Raw genomic sequence first — 19,821 nt, forward strand, 5'->3', positions numbered from 1 at the left:
CCGCCGGGCTTCTCTGTCCGTGGGGATTCTCTAGGCAAGAATACTGCAGTGGGTTGCCATGCTCCTTCAGGGAACTCTTCCCGACCCAAGGATCAAACCCGTGTCTCTTACATCTCCTGTATGGGCAGGCGAGTTCTTTACCACTAGCGCCACCGTGCAAAATAAAGAAGTGTGTCCCATCTTGTGTGTACAATCTTTGAGGTGTCTGAAAACAGATATCATGTATTCCCTTGGTCTCACTTGCTCAAGACAGGCAATTCCATTTTCTTCAGTCAATCTTTATAGCCACACAGCTCCTGGACCTTGTTATGTTCATCATCATTATCATGGTCAAGGACACTTCTCTGAATGTAGCTTTGATCTCTGCCAGCTCAGGGCCCGTGGGAGTGCTTTGTCACCAGATGATTTTACCTCCTGTCTGACCCTGGGCAGAGTTGGCAAGAGTGTAGGGTTTATTGTCACTTTTTTTCCCCCTTCTGAGATCATGTGTTTAGCTTTTGACACTTTTACCAAATTTCTTTTGATTCTTTCCCTTTGGCTCTTTATGTCTCTATTTGAAGCCTTCCCTTCCATGGAGATACCTCCTATTGCTCCTGATTTCACCCAGCAGAAAGCTAGGTGATCTGATAAAACTGTTAAAAAAGATGCTAGTCAGCTGAGGCATTACTCCCTCCCAATTATACCTACATGTTAACAAAAATCTGGATCGTAAATGTTCACAAATAAGATCCAGCTAGAGAGAGAATTATGGGTGAAAAGTTTTTTATTATCCCTTGAATAACTATGGATATACATGACCAATCCATTTCTAATACTAGGATATCAGTTTGGGGGTTGGAATTTATCCCTGCAGACAATGAATAGTCATCAATGGAGTTTATGTAGGGAAGAGGTATGATCAAACATATGCTTAAGAAAGATCATTCTGGCTAGAGTAGGTAAATAGAGGGGGGCTGGAGGAAAGGCTGATGTAGTTTGCATATTAAAAATGGTGGTGACTGGGTCTAGGGCATCGGCTTGAGGAATGTTGGGATGCAGCAGCATAATTAAAAAGCAGAAACAACTGGCTTTGGGCATACAGTGCTTGCAGAGAGTAAAAGAAAGGGATACTCTAGAAAGAAGACATTTCCTATTTTGGGTAGTGAGGAGTGGATGATGGAATACTAGAAAGGATGATGTAATTGAGAGGCAGTGTATTTGAAGGTGAGAATGATGGCTGCTACTTGAACTTACTAAGTTTGAAGTACCTACGAGACAGTAAATAAAATGACATTTCAGTATCTTACTCTGTTACAGACTTTTCTCACCAAACCAAGAAAGGTTTCTTTTATGTTAGAATCAAAACTCATCTGATTTAACTTTAGCCTGTTTCCTTACCACCAATCAATATCAACCTCAGGACATTACTTTTCTCCAATATTGTCTTTCTGAAGAAGTAATATTTAAACTGAAGGTTCAGGTGTATAGGGATCCCAGCAGTGAGAACTGTGTATTCAAATTGTTGTAAACAATGAAAACTCCAGATTTCCTATATAAGAGAGGTGTCAGTCAGATTGTCAAAGGAAAGTAGCTGAAAGAAGAGGCTAGTAGCTTTCTTGTGACACTGCAGCTTCCTGGCAGCCCATGGTGATGTTTATTTGGAGTGATTTGAATCTGGCTTTTTCTGCTTCCAGAGCCCATAATATTCTGTATAAAGACACATTTTGATTCCTTCTACTCCTTCTAAATGGGGCTTCCCAGGTGGTTCTATAGTAAAGAATCTGCCTGCCATTTCAGGAGACGTGTGTTTGATCCCTGAGTTGGAAAGATCCGCTGGAGGAGGGCATGGCAACCCACTCCAGTATTCTTGTCTGGAGAATCCCATGGACAGAGGAGACTGGTGGGCTACAGTTTGTAAGGTCGAATAGAGTTAGGCATGACTGAAACAACTTAGCACGCACGCACACATAGTCACATTTCACCTGCAAGATGAGAGGAAGAAATAGACTATTATTTCATATTTTTTTGTAAGTAAAAATATCATTTAGCCAGAAGATAATTTTAAGGCTAATTTTGTTTTGGATGTGAAAAACTTTACCAAAGCAATCTTTGGAATAAAACCGAGACTTGATAAACTGACTCTTAGCATAAATATTTTTTTCCCTAATACCCTTAATTATTCTTAATGTGTGTTTGTAAGAACCTTTATTATTTTGCTTTTAAGGTTGCAGCTACTTACTGAAGTTACAGATGAATGATCAGCACACCGTCATTGATGATAACCTAAGTTTATTGATGTTGATATTTTATATTTTGTTTTCCTGTCACTTTCTGCTAAGTAGAATTTAATAGAGAGGTTTTATTCCTGTGAATGTTAACAGCATTTGAATAAACTGTGGGAAAATTACAATGTAATGCTGCTGGGTACACAATGATTCTTTTAGACACCAAGACTAATAATTTTTAACAATATCTAAAAACATGGTAGGAAAAGCTTGAACCATGCTGGCACCAGGGACAGACAGGCATGAAAGATTAATGTAATCTCGCATATAATGATGCACATTCTTACACAAAAAATCCATCTGCAGTGTCATGTCAGTCAGCAGAAATCTTTGATGGGTGGATCCAGCTGGGCTGTCTCTTCTGGCAGAGCTGCCCCAGAAAATGCTAAATGCGGTTGGACCGCTTGGTGCCATCTGCATTGTGCCAGTTTATCCTGTCTTCACTGGCATTTGCAATAGTGTATAGGGCATCGTGACTGTAAGAGACAGCGATCGGGAGTGGCAGATTCATTTCCTCGGAGAGTCTGGGCTCTGGTGGGCCCGCGCGCCACCCTCCTTGGCGCTGGGTCTGTTATCATTGGTGTTGGCTTGGCTTCCCATTTTCACATCCAACTCCTCCTCTTTTTAGTCTAGCAGTTCCAGACACACGTTCTTCTAGTATGTAAATCTTACACTAACCTTTCAAGTAATTTATTCATGTAAGGTTGCCAAAGCGATTTAACATTGACTATCTGATGCCAGCTAATATGCCTTATTTTCAAAATACTGCTGCTCCTAGGCTTCTGATTTAAAGGAAATGTGTCTTATTTAGGGAACACTAAACTGACAGGCACCAAGATAAATTATCTAATGGGATATCCCCAAATGACTTATGTAGTTGGAATAAATATATGACCCTCTTTTACATAAAGCTATAAAACACACTGGGCAAGTAACACTTAATCCTCCTTGCCATGATTAAAATATAAATATTCAAGAATAAATCTTGCTTTACGACCTGACCATATGTTTAGCATATTATTTTGCCAAACCAAGTTAAAAAGTGTAGATCATTTATTTAAAACGTTTACCTTTTTCTGTTTTTTTTTTTTTTTTTGTTTCCTCTTCTAATATAGTAACAGAATATGAAGGGCATGCCCTGTCACTGCTCAAAGAATGTGAACTACAGGGATTTGATGGGTAGGTTGTGTTCTTCATCTACATATACCATAGAGCTTATGTTATTAAATATTTTCATTAGTTTTTAGCCACATATTTGGAACTTAGAGTTTTTAACTATTTGTGATGGATGTAATGAGGCTGTATTTCATTCATATATGTGTAGTAACAGTTGATGATGATAATGTAATATGGCACAGTCATCTACCTCACAGGATTGTGCAAAGAAACACCAAAGGAGGGATGTGAATATAAGTACTGGGAAGTTACCGTGTGCTACCTCATACTTACCTTATGAACATATATTTACATCTAGAGTTCTTAATTTTTGGCTTTAACCCTGTGAGTGTCTAGAAAAGCACTAATGGAAGATAATGTATCAGTCATATGGCATAACTAAACTATGATCCTCTTTTGCAAATTTATTGATGGTATTAATAGCTACCCCCAGGTAAATTTGGCTATGATTGAGTGTAAATATTTTATAAAAACAAATGCATTCTTTTCAGGATGAAAAAAGATGTGCTGGTTATACTTATCTTCTATAATTTAGTGGCTACCAAATAAGTGTGTTATTCATAGTAGGCATTAGAAACTTGTCTGCAGCACGTTGCTGGCATGTGTAGAAATTTTTCAGTGGCATGAAAACATTGGAAATAAGGCAAGTGACATATATTTCAACTGATGTTTTAAAAATGTAGGTGAATCAATTTGCTAAAGTGCTGGATTGATGTACAAGACTAAAAGCGTATTCTTTTAGGGAAGATTTTTTGCAAGGGTGGATGTTTCAGAGTTTTAAAAGGTGGCAGGCATGTGAATTATTCTGTCACATGGTGATGGCGGTGGGGGTGGGCAGCAGTAGACTCACAATATCAGGAAGGGCATTTGGGTCTTTCAACTGTAATGAAAGGCTTTACTCCTCCTGAAAAATTATTAGAATGTGTTAGAGAGGAAAGTAATGCAATCAGATTGTAGCATTACCAAGGTCAGTTTTCAGAAATCCTTAATATTTTGGGGTGAGGAAAAAATATTGGATGAAGAAGAAAGTTCGGTAAGTAAAACATAATTTTTCAAAAAGGAATTTAGTTGAAGGGAGTGAATCTAGACGGCAGTGGTCTATAAATATTGAGCATGAAGGATATGAGGCAGGAGATTACTGCAGAGCCTTATGCTTTGTGCTTGACAGATTGATTAATAGGCTACACTTAGGAAATTACCTTGCAAGTATACAATTTAAGAGAAGTAATTGGGGGAATCAGGCCTACCAGCTACCTACCTTAATTTGCTACATGGTCCTGAAACACAGCTTGTGAATGCATAAGAGATGTTGCATTGCAAATAAGTCCTTGCTTTAAAATATGGTTATATAATAAGAATAACAGATATTGTAGGTATTACACCTTGTCTTGCCTGTTAACATTATGAAGCATTCAGGAAATGTGTTATCTATAAATAAGGTCTGTTGGTAATTAACTGTGCAAGGATCAAGAAGAATTTTGCAAAATGATGAAAAACTATAGCTTAAGTGCAATAGAATAATGTTTTCTCTTTACAGGAACATACTTCTTATTTATTCCACATGGCAGGTGGTGTTATTTTGCAGTGTGGTACTACAAGATCTATAGATCCTTTAGTTATTACCTACATTTTTTTTTCCACCAAATAGTTTACCTAGCCATTATGTTAACTGAGCTCCAGTGATTTCACTCTATAGCATGCCAATTAATTTAGGATTTATAATAATTTAAAGTTTCTTTTGGAAGTCTTCTGTTTCTAAGATCCTTTAAATAGTTAATTTGGTTTTTTTGAGTCCAATTATTTCAACAGGAGCTAAAATGGTGGTTGGGATAACTATCTTAATAAAATGGTCATTTTAAGTCATTCTACTTAGAATTACATGGACAGGCATATATATGAGAACAGTGGAAACAGTTTCTGTAGGCACTTCCAGAGAACAATTCTCTAACAAGTAGAATTGTTTGAAAGTGGAACACACTACATTCATGAGCACCCTGTTCCTGAATCTGTTTGCAGAGTAGTTGTAGGAGTACTTTTTAAGAAATTTATATAAAAGACTCAAGGACAGGATGAGGTAACCCCAGGATTCTTCGCTATTTTGATGGAAGAGGGGCTCAACTTGAGCCTGAGGCATCTTTGCCTGTCTCTACTGGAGCTATTGATAGGGAGTGAGGAGGAAATCACCTAAAGGTTTTTAGATGTAGACCAGAGATTAAGATCCTAGAGAGATTCTATGATATTATTCAGAAGCAAAATGATTTAGTAAATAACGTTTAAGAAGGTTATTAAGATTTTGAAGTTTTTTTTTAATGAGTTGCTTATGTGTTTGTGAAGACACATCGTGATATATTCCTAATGCCAACAGGAATAGTGAATCAGTCCTCATGACAGCTGGTATGCAACTCCAGTGTGTCTGAGATCCACTGCTGGAGTTTGCAGGGGTGTCCATTTCCATGTATTATGTGTTTTCAGTTCTGTCTGACTCTTTGCGACCGCAGGGACTGTAGCCTGCGAGGCTCCTCTGTCCGTGGAATTCTCCAGGCAAGAATACTGGAGTGGGTAGGCATTCTCTTCTCCAGAGGATCTTTCTGACTCAGGGATTGAACCTAGGTGTCCTGCATGGCAGGCAGATTCTTTATCATCTGAGCCACCGAGGAAACCCTGTCAGTTTCTGTATTGCCTTCTCTATACTGGGCATGAACAGGAAGTTTTGTAAAGGCAAAGAAAAGAGTAATATCGGATGCATAGAGTTGAAGCAGAAACAGTTGTGTTTGTAAGTGTGAAAAGGGTTAAGCTAATCTGTCGGTTTTACACAGTTACACATATATTGTGTGTGGTTAGGCTCTCAGTCATGTCTCTTTGTGACCCCATGGACTGCAGCCTGCCAGGCTCTTCTGTCCATGGAATTTTCCAGGCAAGATACATGTACTATTTTATTATTTTGTTTCACAGCATTTTAAAACTTTAATTTGTTGAATTGGTTTTTTCCTTCATTTGATTTTATGAGAAGCTAGGTTATTATTTGGCTTACATTAACATCTATCACCACTGTGATATCTGTATTAGTAAGTAAGGTTAAAAAGTATCTCTTCTCAAAAAAAAAAATTAAGTTGAAAATCCAATAATAAACATTTTAATAATGATATGGGTTGATAGACAAATACACAAACACCCATTTAAACTTTTTATCACTTTTAATAAAGAGAAATGAGATATTAGCTCCCAATGATGCTTTTCTAGGCAGCAAGGCTTTACTTTGGGTCAGGCACGAGAGAGTTTATTCTGAAAACACAAGATGTACTACTTCTAAAGGGTTACATTTTAGGGTAGCTCTTTAGTGTGATTAAATGAACCCATTTTAAAAGGTTTTTTTTTTTTTTTTTGCCTTTTCTTTTAATAGCTAGACTCTTACGTTTATATTAAGTATATTCCCTAGGTTGGGTAACTATATCTCGAGATGATCTTAATGATCTAGTATTTGTCAACATAAGTAAGTTCTTTTCTCTTATTTAATTCCAGTGATTCTACTGTTAAACTGATTTGCAAAATAATAAAACTCTCGTAAGGCTATTTTCATTGGGTCTTCTATGTAAGAAAGGAGTCTAATATATCAAATAGTGTAGTTTCTAAGACCAACTTGTCTTATTTCAAAATCTCATTCTATAACTTACCATGGTATGATCTTGGAACAGTTGCTTAATCTTTTTATGTCTTACTTTCCTAATCTGTAAATTGGGAGTAAAAGTATATACTGTGTGTAGTTATTGTTCAAATTAAATAAATTAATACATGGAGAGTGCTGACAACGTCTGATACATAGTAATTGTTCACTAAATGTTACTTTATTATTGTAATTATCATTTGTTTTAGTTTCAAAATATTTACCACAGAATGCCTTATGACAAAATTTCAAAGGTTTTTGTAGTAAAGCATGTTCCTATATGGGCTTCTCTGGTGTCTCAAGACAGTTAAGAATCTGCCTGTAATGCAGGAGACCTGGATTTGATCCCTGTTTCAGAAAGATCCCCTGGAGAAGGGAATGGCAAACCACTTCAGTGTTTTTGTCTGGAGAATTCCCCGGACAGGAGAGCCTGGCTGGCTACAGTCCATGGAGTCACAAAGAGTTGGACATGACTGAGCAGCTAACTCACACATGTGTCCCGAGAAAGGCCCGGTTCTACTAACTCTAGTAGTTAGAGTTAACACGTACACAGCGCTTTACCTGGATGCAGAATTCCAGGGGTCAAATGTTACCATATGATACAGAAGAGGCAAGTTATTTGTGTTAAGTTAAATACATTGGATGACTTTACCTGAGCTTTTTAGGCCACACACTCTTGGTTGGTAGACAGGCATAGAACTAGGAGTTAAGTCCACAAAATGCTTGAAAATCTGTCTGTAGAGGTCTTTGAAATCATACAGATAAGATTCAAATCAAACCTTGGCTTCCCTATTTATAAAGATGAGGCTAATGCTTATTTTACAGATTTTTTAAGAATTTAATAGAAAAGAGCCAATATATTATATGACATGACGTTGGTGCTCAGAAGTTATAATCACTTTTGTCTGAATCAGTGGCTACATTGATGGCCCCTGGAATCAGTTCAGACACTTTAATATCCCCAGCCAAACATGACCTGGGTCATATCCCGTATCCTAGAATCTCTCCATGGAGCTTGGATCGCCCAGGCTATGTGCGGCCCTCGCCCTGAACCCCACCTAGGTGCCGGGGCTGGAAGACTGAGAACATGGTGGAGGCAGCGGATGGAGTCAGTGTTCTCAGCCTCAGGTGCACCAGCTTCTGGAGCGTCCTGATCTTAGGCAACCAGGAACCTCTGCTGATTATGCCTTGTAGGCTGTTCTGTTTGGCAAAAAGAGTTTTTTTTTTTTTTTTTTTTTCCATTTATTTTTATTAGTTGGAGGCTAATTACTTTACAATATTGTAGTGGTTTTTGTCATACATTGACATGAATCAGCCATGGATTTACATGTATTCCCCATCCCGATCCCCCCTCCCTCTCTACCTGATCCCTCTGGGTCTTCGAATGCTAGTTGTTAATAGTTTATAAGTTAGGAGACTTACCCCCAAAGCAGGTCCTGTGGCTTCCCTAGAAAAATCAGAAGATGTGGTCCTCTAAGCCTGCCTCCTGGATGATGCAGTGGGCTGGAGCCAGGAAACTGCTTCTCCTTTAGACGAGCAGACTCTTCTGCTGCAGGGCCTGGGAGGTGGTGGGGCATGGCGCCTGCTCTCAATAACACAAACTCTTTCCCTTTGGGTCAGTTGATGTGATTTTGATATTTAGTGTTACTGTGTTTTTAATTTTGGGCTATGCTGGGTTTTTGTTCCTGCGTGTGGGTTTCTGTCTAGTTTGGCGAGCCAGGACTGCTCTCTAATTGCAGTGTGCGGGCTTCTCTGTGTGGGGGCTTCCCTTCTGGCAGAGCACAGGCTCTAGGACACACGGGCTCAGGAACTGGGGCTCCTGGCTCTCAAGCACAAGCTCAGACATTGTGGTACACCGACTTAGTCGCCCCGTGGTGTGTGGTGTCTCCCTGGATCAGGGATCACACCTATGTCTCCTGCATTGACAGGTGGACTCCTCACCACTGAGCTGTCAGGGAAGCCTGCTATTTTGCATCTTTTAAATACAAATGACTATGACAAAACCTCTGACATTCTATATGACTTTCATGGATTCCCACCTCACCCCTCCTGTAGTGTACTTATGATGAGGTCCTCAAAAAATTATAGTACTGACTAGAGTCAAAGGCTAGTACCACTGATTTTAAAAGTGCAGTATCGCAGTAGTATCCAAGAGATGAAAGCCAGTTCAGGTTTGCAACTGACATTTATAACTAATGATAATTAGTAGTTCCTTAAATTAAAGCTTTGTATTTTACATGATTTTTATTGCTGTCTTTTCAGAGCTATATTGAAAATTAGCAGGGTTTTATGCTTTGGCTTGTGTTAGTTAAATGAATTTCAGTGACTTATTAACATAAGCAAAATAAAAATAATATGCTTTGGGATATTAACAAAGCAAAATTCAGGTCAGATGTGAATTAACATGTTCAAGTATTTTGATGCCTCTTGAAAGTGAAAAGTGAAAGTGTTAGTCGCTCAATCGTGTCCTACTCTTTGTGACCCCGTGGACTGTAGCCCACCAGGCTCCTCTGTCCTTGGAATTCTCCAGACAAGAATACTAGGGTGGGTAGCCATTCCCTACTCCAGGGGATCTTCCTGACCCAGGGATTGAACCTGGGTCACCGCAGTGCAGGCAGATTCTTTACCGTCTGAGCCACTCATCTGACTTTTAGACTGTACGTTTGAATATTTTTTGAGTTGAATCATAATAAAGTTCACCTAATGTCTTCTTGTGAAGTAAACTTGATCAGTGCAGTGTTAGTGTCTTCTTACCCATTAACATATATTGAAATATTTGAAGCTATGAGTAATTATGCAAATATATAAGATTAATATTTTAAAGTCTGAATTTCACAAATTATTACCAGTTATTCTGATGTCATTCATTCTTTGACTTAATTTCTTTTCTAGTGTGGTATGTGTTGGTGGAGATGGATTTGCCAGTGAAGTAGCCCATGCTTTGCTTCTTAGAGCCCAGAAGAATGCGGGCTTGGAAACAGACAGCATCCTGACTCCGGTTGGAGCCCAGCTTCCACTTGGTGTGATACCAGCAGGCAAGGGAGGGCCCATGGATTTGCCACGTGAACCCTCTCCCCCATCTCTTTCCGTATTACTCTCTAACCTAGACAGCATCATACAGAGTTAAATGCACAGACTTTGAGTATGAAAGACCCACGCTTGGCATCTCCACTAGCACATATGAGATGGTGCCCAAGTTATTTAATTTCTTTGAGCCTTATTTCTCTAAATAAGAGAGAGATAACACACATGATACCCCCTTCATTATGAGGTTATTATGGTATTAAATTAGAAGTATATGTGCAGAGTTTAATATAGTTAAGCAAACAACAAGTGGGACTATTATTCTACCTTCCCATATAAAGGTTTAATCATCACACAGTTCCAGATATGAAATTTCAAAATAGGGCCACTCCAGTCAAGCTGCTTATAATTCCATATGGGATAAAAATGTAGTAACTCAATTCCTGTAATTGAAGTATAAACAGATAAGTTTGAGAATGCCAAAAGGGTTCATCCTGACTGCTGTATCTCCAGGAGCTAGAACAGAATGTGACACCGTGAACGCTTAATAACGTTAAGTGAATTAATGTAAAGAAATTATGGAGCAAGTGGCACTTGAACTGGACCTAAAAATAGGTAGGATCTGGCCTGAAAGATAAGATTAAGTTATTTTCTTGGCTGCAAAAGTAACAAGTGGCAAGGTACAATCCAGGAATGTGAAAGAAAAGACCACAGGCCATTTGTTGGTGGTTCTGGTGTCAAAATGGGTCTAAACTTTGGTGGCTTCTGGATGCCACAGGAAAGGGTCTGAGTTGCTGTTAGGGAACAATGCAAGGTTCAGACAAGGGAGCAACCTTCTGAGAACCTGTTCTAGGAATAAGCCTGATTAGGGGAAGGGAGGAAAAGAAAGTGGAAGTGAGTCAGGGAGAGCAGCCAGAGCAACATTGGCATCTGGAACAGACAACAGCATCTTTTGCAGGTCTGTTATATTAATTGAGTCCTTCCTCCCAAATTATTATTGAAACAAACAACAGTGAAGAAGGTGATATTTTTTCATTTTAAAACATCACATATTATCATCTCTATAAGAAGAGTGGAAACAATTACAGTTGACCCTTGATCAATTTATAGTTGGCCCTTCTTTGCATTCTCAAATCGAACCCACTGGGAATAGTGAAGTACTATAGTATTCACTATGGAGGGCTTCCCTCATAGCTCAGTCGGTAAAGAATCTGCCAGCAAGGCAGGAGACTCGGGGTCAATTCCTGGGTTGGGAAGATTCCCTGGAGAAGGGAATGGCAGCCCTCTGCATTATTCTTGCCTGGAGAATCCAATGGACCGAAGAGCCTGGCAGGCTGCAGTTCATGGAGTAAAAACAGTCAGACACGACCTAGTGACTAAACCACCACCACCATAGTATGCACAGGGCTTCCCTGGTGGCTCAGCGGTAAAGAATTCTCCGGCGATTTGGGAACTGCAGGAGATGTGGCTTCCATCCCTGGGTCAGGTGGATCCCCTGGAGGAAGGCAGAGCAACTCACTCCAGTATTCTTGCCTGGAGAATCCCATGAACAGAGGCGCCTGGCAGGCTATAGTCCATAAGGTCGCAGAGAGTCAGGCACAGCTGAAGCAACTTAGCACAGCATGGCATAGTATGCACAAGTGAAAAATATCCACATCTAAGTGAATCCACTCACTCCAAACCCATGTTGTTCAAGGGTCAATTGTATTGTTTCCTATGAAAGTAGAAAACAATGCACATGGTTGAAAAAGAAATCAACTTTCTATCCATTCAATAACCAGAGTCATTTAGTATGGATTTTAGTATATTTGTATTATCAATTGACAAAGAACAGGAGACATACCAATACTCTTTTAGAGTAATAAGTCCTTCATAAAAACAATAATTTAAAAGGAGAGGGATACAGGGGTATGTCCTCATGATTATAAAACCTGTTAAGAAAAATCTATGAAAATAAACCCTTTAGGTAGACAATAACAAAATGCATCAACTCAAAAAGATGCACTGGAACCACACTTTGACCCTTCCATGTCATTGTAGGAGTGTGTCTATAATGGTGGAACTTTCCCAACTTTTTCCTTCGGGCAGAGTGGATATGCTTAGCTCACTGTTTCTTTTCCATGGTACTTACACCCTTGAGGTCACTCATTCACTGCTGTGCATCAAAAGTGGAAGGATGGGTGTCTCCACAGGTATGCATTTGATATCAAGTGAATAGCGAGCTAGAAACAATTGTGGTTATGCTTACTTTTTCATATGCAACTCAGATTTTATAGAGGAATAGCATTGAGTTTTATTATCATCGTACTTTTTAAGCATATCTCTGATTTTGAGAGCATTTTCCAGATTACAGTGGATATGTATTGATAGAAATGGCGTTTGAATACTTTTTGTTTAGAAGATACAGCTTGTTGCCAAAACTTTAGTGGTTGTGTAGTAGTTCCAGCTTATGGATTGCATCTAATAGGAGGAAATCATGTGCAGGATGTAATTAATATGAGGACTCTATGTCTGGTCAGGGCTTTGTAGAGACTGGGAGCAAGAGCTAGGCAGGAAGTTTCTAAGCCGAATGCAGAAGACAGTCTGCCTTTGAAGCCATTTGCCTCCTGGAGAGAGACACCCAGAGGGAGAGTGTTTAGTAAATTACTCCACTGAGCCAACAGACTAAATCGCTGAATTATGGTCAGACTCAGATGGATCAGATGTGGGGAAGCCTGTATTTGAACTGCTGGCCATTAGCAGTGGTGTTTGTTGCTATGGCAACTGGTGCTAAGGAACTATACAGAGAGATTCCGATTAAAGGGATGAGGGGGAGGACAGAGAAAAAAGCCAAAGAGGACATAAAAACAAAAAAGCAATCCAGTTGATGTAAAACAAGGCTCAATCCACATACTGATGACTGGGAGCCATATATTCCTATGGAATTCATAAATAAATTCATGCATTCCAGTTAATTTAAGGAGAATAAAATATTGCCAAGGGACTGTTAATTTCTATGATATTTTAGGCAAAGAACCAAAGTGTAGGTGCAGTTTTCATGAGAATTTTAGATATGCTTGACTAGGAAGTCATTACATCACATTTATCTGTTTGGATGTGGGAGACATTAATGGCTTTATGAATATTCATGATGTCTGGTTAATTAAGTTAATTGTTCTGCAGAAGTGCTTGCACTTCCAAGGACAATTTTTTTTTTCTTTTTGCCTCTGTAGTTTCTGCCTGGTTCTTCCATCAGTCATGCGTTACATGATCTGCTGCTTCTGTCCTTACTCGCGGGATGTGGCACATTTTAGCAGATTTGGGGAGGTGGCAGTGAGTAAAGTTGCTGGTAGTGTTAAGAAAAACAACTTTTCAGGCTAATTAAAATGTTTACCTTGAGGCAGAACATTTATAGCTTTTGTGAGAATGCTAAAATTACATAGTTTTTATTTATGTGAGCAGCATGTTCTTTTGGCATGTAGATATCTTTTTGGATGGATCACATTTTGTTTCAGGAAATTGTACTCTTTTAGATTATTCAAACAAAAATATGAAGCAATCTACAGTTTTATAATTTTACATCTACTTTCTTCATGAGCTTTCCTCTTAAATTCAGAGTGTTAAAGAAAAAGTTCTTCAGGATTAAGGTACAGATTAAGCAGAGTAGGAGATGACTAAAATGATTTCCTGACTTTTGGTCATATCCGTTATCTCTGCCAGGTTCAATGGAATTAAAGGGAAATGGCAAAGCTGCAAAGCTGGAGCAGACATAGAAATAAAAAGCAATCTCTATCTTTCTAAGAGGATTTGCGATTGGGCATACTTAGCATACTTCAAACTCAAGGGAATAAATGGTCTTTATTTTTCTTGAGTCATGATATGTGTCATTCTCTACTGCACATGACAACATTACATTATGTTTTTAAATAGTCTTTCTAGAGGAATGCTTTTATGGCCTGCTCCTAATTAACCATGGTAATGGGGGAAGTGTGTTTCATGGAGTACTGTAATCCATTGATAATCTTAAATATCTCACTCTAGTTATGTAGCCTCCTCCAAAACCTTCAGCATAAATCTGGTTGGAAAGTAAAATAGATTGATTTGTTTTTGCCCCCCCCCAACCCTGCTCCACCTAGTCCAGATTAATTAGCAATTAGATGGCCAAAGGCAGCCTATAGAGGGTCGAAGGATAATTGGAAAGGCCTAGGTGATTGACAGCTGGTAAAGATCCACTGAGGAACAGATTTCTGGACCACTTTTCTCAGACCTTAGAGTGCATACAAGTCACCTGGAAAACTTGCTGAGACTTGGACATCTGCTAAGGGACAGCTACTCCCTTTCCATAGGTTGGAGGTGGAACCTAGAAATTTCCCTTTTTAACAAGCTCTAGTATTCTTGCCTGGAGAATCCCAGGGATGGCAGAGCCTGGTGGGCTGCCGTCTATGGGGTCGCACAGAGTTGGACACGACTGAAGCGACGCAGCAGCAGCAGGTAATGTTGATGCAGGTGATCCTTGAACCATAAATTCTGGAGAAGGAACTCTCCATATATTACATATAACCTGAAGATCTTATAAAATGCAGACTATGACTTGTTAGGCATGGAGTGGGCCCTCACAATCAACATTGTAATAAACATGGAGATGTGGCCATTGCTGTTAGATTATGGGAGGTATTTTGAGTAACAAGGGTCAGAACATAAACTACCTTCTGATGAATCAGTTAAAACCAGTTTACCAGTTGGTCAAGGTGGACATTTCTTTGCATTGGTATCATTAGAGGTCTGAAAATCTAAATGTTTAGGTAGGTACCTCATGATTATTATTGCATTGTTTGATAATAGTTGCACTGCCTCAACTTCTTCAACTGAGAACCCAAGCATATATCCCAAAGTGACAAATCAAAGGGATTACATATGACCACACAGGAAAGTTCCTGATTGCAAAGCCAGGGGACTAGTGTTTGTCTCAATAGCTATAGTGTGTGCGTGCTTAGTCATTTGGTTGTGTCCAACTCTTTGTGACCTGATGGACTGCAGCCCGCCAGGCTCCTCTGTCCATGGGGATTCTCCAGGCTAGAGTACTGGAGTGGGTTGCCATGCTCTCCTCCAGGGGATCTTCCCAACCCAGGGATCGAACCCAGGTCTCCCGCGTGGCAGGTGGATCCTTTACTGTCTGAGCCGCCGGGAAAGCCTGATAGCTATAGTACACAGTACATCCATACTAGCAGAGCTCTTGGCAGTTACTGGACTTAAATCAAGAAAAATTATAACTTCGTAATTTTAAATCCTTCTTACTCCCTGGGAATGGACTAGCTGGTATTTTCCCCTTTGAAAGCAGACCTTTACCCCCAAATCTCAGACACACAAGTATTACAGGGGTGTGACTTGAGAGAGCTCTTTTTTCTGTGTAGGCTGGTGGGAAAAATTCATGTGGATCTTAAATTATCCTAGTGATATAGAGAAATCTGTGTCTCAATAAAGATTCTCATACTGTGGCAGATACCATGGAAAGAAGTGTTTTCTTCATCTATGTTACAATATCTTAGATAATAGAAGCGACCCCCAACTTGGTTGAGAGCTTTGTTGTTTTTCAGTTGCTAAGTCAGGTCTGACTCTTTGCAACCCCATGAACTGCAGCACTCCAGGCTTCCCTGTCCTTCATCATCTCCCAGAGTTTGCTCAAACTCATGTCCATTGAGTTGGTGATGCCATCCAACCATCTCATCCTCTGTCGCCCCTTTCTCCTCTTGCCCTCAATCTTTCCCAGCATCAGGATCTTTTCCAATGAGTTGGCTTTTTGCATCGGGTGGTCAGAGTATTGAAGCTTCAGCAGCAGTCCTTCCAATGATTATTCAGGACTGATTTCCTTTAGGATGGACTGGTTTGATCTCCTTGCTGTTCAAGGGACTCTCAAGAATCTTCTCCAGCCACAAAAGCGTCAATTCTTTGGCTCTCAGCCTTCTTTATGATCCAACCCTCACATCCATGCATGACTAACTGGAAAAACCGTAGCTTTAACCATACTGACTTTTGTCTATAAAGTGATGTCTCTGCTTTTTAATACACTGCCTAGGTTTATCATAGCTTTCTTCCAGGGAGTAAGCATGGTTTAATTTCATGGCTGCAGTCACCATCTACAGTGATTTTTGACTCTTAAGAAAATAAAATTTGTCACTGTTTCCACTTTTTATCTATCTATCTGCCATGATATGATGGGACCAGATGCCATGATCTTAGTTTTTGGAAGTCTGAATTTTAAGACAGCTTTTTCAGTCTCCTCTTTTATCCTCATTAAGGGACTCTTTACTTCCTCATTGCCTTCTGCCATCGAGTGGTATCATCTGCGTATCTGAGGTTGTTGATATTTTCCCCAGCAATCTTGATTCCAGCTTGTGCTTCATCCAGCCCAGCATTTCACATGATGTACTCTGCATAGAAGCTAAATAAGTACGGTGACAATATACAGCCTTGACGTACTCCTTTCCCAATTTTGAACCAGTTTATTGTTCCATGTCCGGTTCTAACTGTGACTTCCTGGCCTGCATACAGGTTTTTCAGGAGACAGATAAGGTTGTCTGGTATTCCCATCTCTTGAATAATTTTCCACAGTTTACTGTGATCCACACAGTCAAAGGCTTTAACATAGTCTATGAAACAGAAGTAGGTGTTGTTTTTTGGAATGTCCTTGTTTTTTCTATGATCCAACAGATATTGGCAATTTGATCTCCGGTTCCTCTGCCTTTTCTAAATCCAGCTTGTACATTTGGAATTTCTCAGTTCATGTACTGCTGAAGCCTAGTTTGAAGGATTTTGAGCATTACCTTAGACAAAGAGCTTTAGAAAGAATTTAAAGCCTATCTCCTGTAGTTTACAGTGATTTCATATTTTTTCTTAGTTATTATTTGGCTTTTTTTGTGTGTTTATGTGTTTGTCTCTGCTTTCCAGAGCCATCCTACTGTTGGTGCTCTTTTTGGTAAAGAAGCTAGAAGCCTGTGTTATTAAAGTTGAATGGGGCAGATTTTGATGTAGCTAACACTCTTTCAGGTAGAAAATATACATTCACAATGGAAGAAACTGTATGCAAGTAGATACTATAAATTGTTTTCTAACTTTTAAGTTATTTAAAGATTAATAATTCAGTAGCCATCCAGTGTGCATCTACGATGTGAACAAAAACTTACAAACTTCCATGTAATTTTTCATTTAAACATTACATAGTGATATCTCTATAAAGTAAGAGCAAATGGTTAGTTTAAAATATTTGCAAGAAATAGATAATTTGGACAGACTGATAATTAGAAGTGAAATAGAATCTGTAATTAGAAAAAAAAAAAAACTTCCTACAGACAAAAGTCTGGGACCAGATGGCTTCACAGGCAAATTCTACCAGACATTCAGGAATAACTTATCCCAATTCTTCTCAGACTCTGCCAAAAAATTGAAAAGGAAGGAGCATTCTTAAAGACATTCTATGAAGTCACCATCACCCTTGTACCAAAACCAGACAATGACACCCCTTAAACAAGATCACAGGCCATTATCTTTGAATTTAGATGTAAAAATTCCCCACAAAATGTTAGCAAATGGAACTCAGCAACACATAAAAAAGATCATATACCACGTCCAAGTGGGATTCATCCCAGGTTCACAAGGATGGTTCATCATACCAAATAAATCAATGTAACATACCACATTAAGAAAGAAAAATAAAAAACACATAAAATGTTTGCTACGCTGATCATCCACATTTTACATTTGATTTGGCAGGATCTACTAATGTATTGGCACATTCTCTCCATGGAGTTTCTCATGTGGTAACTGCAACTTTGCACATTATAATGGGTAAGAATTCTTCCAAAGAAGTTCATGTTTTCTAAGGAAGATTATTTTATTTCCTCCAGACTTGCCAAGACAGCTTCTTTATCTCTCAAAGCAGAAAAATGTTTGAATAAAAACCAAAAGTTAGTTAGTCAAAGTTTCACTATTTTGACTGATGTTTTTTCATAATACAGGTGCTATAAAGAGTAGAAAATGTAGTTTTACTGTAATCTGGATAGGAAAAATACAATGATATTCAAGATCCCAACTTTATAACCAGGTCAAGGAAATCCATGCACAATATCAGGAACTGTTGTTTGACTGCCAAAACTCTGGGACTGGCTATTAAAAAAAAGGCACAAGAAAAAAATTTCCAGCCTGTGTTCTTCTACTAGCCTTTTATTGTCTCAACTGATATAAAGCATATAAGCACTAATATATGCAAATCTGTTATATCTGAGTTTACTTTGAGCATGTACTTCAACTTTACTTCCTCAGCAAGGTTTTGTTTAAAATAGCAGTAAACTGCAAAATTTACTGCTTTCTTTTTCTTCCCTTAGTACCTAAAAAAGCTATAAATGGCAGTTACAGTTGTTGTAGGCAAAAAGAGTGCAAGAGAAAGCAGCATATTTATTACAGTATAAAGTAACCTGACTCTTCTTCCATGAGTAAATAAATATGCTCTTCTGTGTTTGCCATTTTGACTGTATTTACTGACACTAATATTCGGCATAACATTCAAGGGCATATACAACCAGTCGATGTCTGTACCTTCAGCACCATTGGCAAGTTTCTTCGCTTTGGGTTCTCAGCCATGTTTGGCTTTGGTGGGAGAGCTTTGGCTGTGGCAGAAAATCATCGATGGATGTCCCCTAACCAACGGATGGATTTTGCTATCATGAAGGCACTGGCAAAACTAAAGTAAGTCTTTTTTTTTTTTCTTAAACCCCAAATTTCATATCCCAGAGTCAATGACTGCTAAAAACAGATTTCATTATGTTGTAGGCCGGAAGAATGTGAAATATCATTTTTACCATTTAACAGCTCTCAGGATTTAGAAGAAAGGTAAGTTAAAAGCTTCACTCAAAGTAATACAGGAATCTTTATCTATTTTTAAAGCATAAAATAGTTTGATATAAACAGTGTATTAGACTTGGGATATTTGGTTATTATTCTATCATATTAGTGAAGAATATAGAATCATGGAGTGCTACAGATACTATTAGACCATGTAGCTTGGCATTTGCCTTCAGAAGCAACTGTTCACTCTACCCCTCCATCTACCCATCCATTTATCCATCCATCTTTCCATTCAGCAGTTATTTATTGATTATCTGCTATATGCAAGACACTTTGGACACAATGAGTCAATGAACAAGCAAACAAAATCCACAGTTTCTGCCCTCATGAGCATTTCTAGTGCATACTAAAAACATTTTTCGGAGTCACACAAAGGAACTGCTGTAGTCTTTTTTAAAAAAAAGAAAATCATTGTTACTGATAAATCAGTGAATCAAATAATGCAGTAATGGAATTGTTCACATATTTTTACTTCTATCTAATAGCTATAATGTTGAATTCTATAACTATCTCATGTTTAATAGATGCCATTTTTTGTGTGTGATGTGTTTTTGTCTCTTTTGTTTTCTTTTAGGAGGGCACAAGGTTATCCCAAATCTGGTGAGTCTGAAATTACCTCCCTGAGAACTGAGCCAGGCTCTATTGACATTTTGCTCTGGTGAGGGAAAATAACTGATCCCTTCCATTACCTTTAGATTGTAATGATCAGTGGCAAATGATCCAGGGCCAGTTCTTGAATGTCAGCATTATGGCAATTCCGTGCCAGTGTTCAGTGGCACCTAGAGGCTTGGCACCTAATACCAGGTTAGTGAGTGTTTT

General features: G+C 38.8%; 1 protein-coding gene across 1 annotated transcript in view; it reads left to right on the forward strand.

The window, feature by feature from the left end:
• CERKL (CERK like autophagy regulator) overlaps positions 1-19,821 on the forward strand; it is a 136,523-nt gene that overhangs the window by 106,250 nt on the left and 10,452 nt on the right. Inside the window, exons 4-10 of the mRNA XM_020888677.2 lie at positions 3,380-3,443; positions 9,994-10,136; positions 17,872-17,946; positions 18,666-18,843; positions 18,928-18,987; positions 19,577-19,602; positions 19,698-19,806. Coding sequence (XP_020744336.2) covers positions 3,380-3,443; positions 9,994-10,136; positions 17,872-17,946; positions 18,666-18,843; positions 18,928-18,987; positions 19,577-19,602; positions 19,698-19,806 — 655 coding nt within the window. The remainder of the gene's footprint in view (positions 1-3,379; positions 3,444-9,993; positions 10,137-17,871; positions 17,947-18,665; positions 18,844-18,927; positions 18,988-19,576; positions 19,603-19,697; positions 19,807-19,821) is intronic.

Source organism: Odocoileus virginianus, chromosome 13 (genome assembly GCF_023699985.2).
Source record: "Odocoileus virginianus isolate 20LAN1187 ecotype Illinois chromosome 13, Ovbor_1.2, whole genome shotgun sequence".
NCBI lineage: Eukaryota > Metazoa > Chordata > Mammalia > Artiodactyla > Cervidae > Odocoileus > Odocoileus virginianus.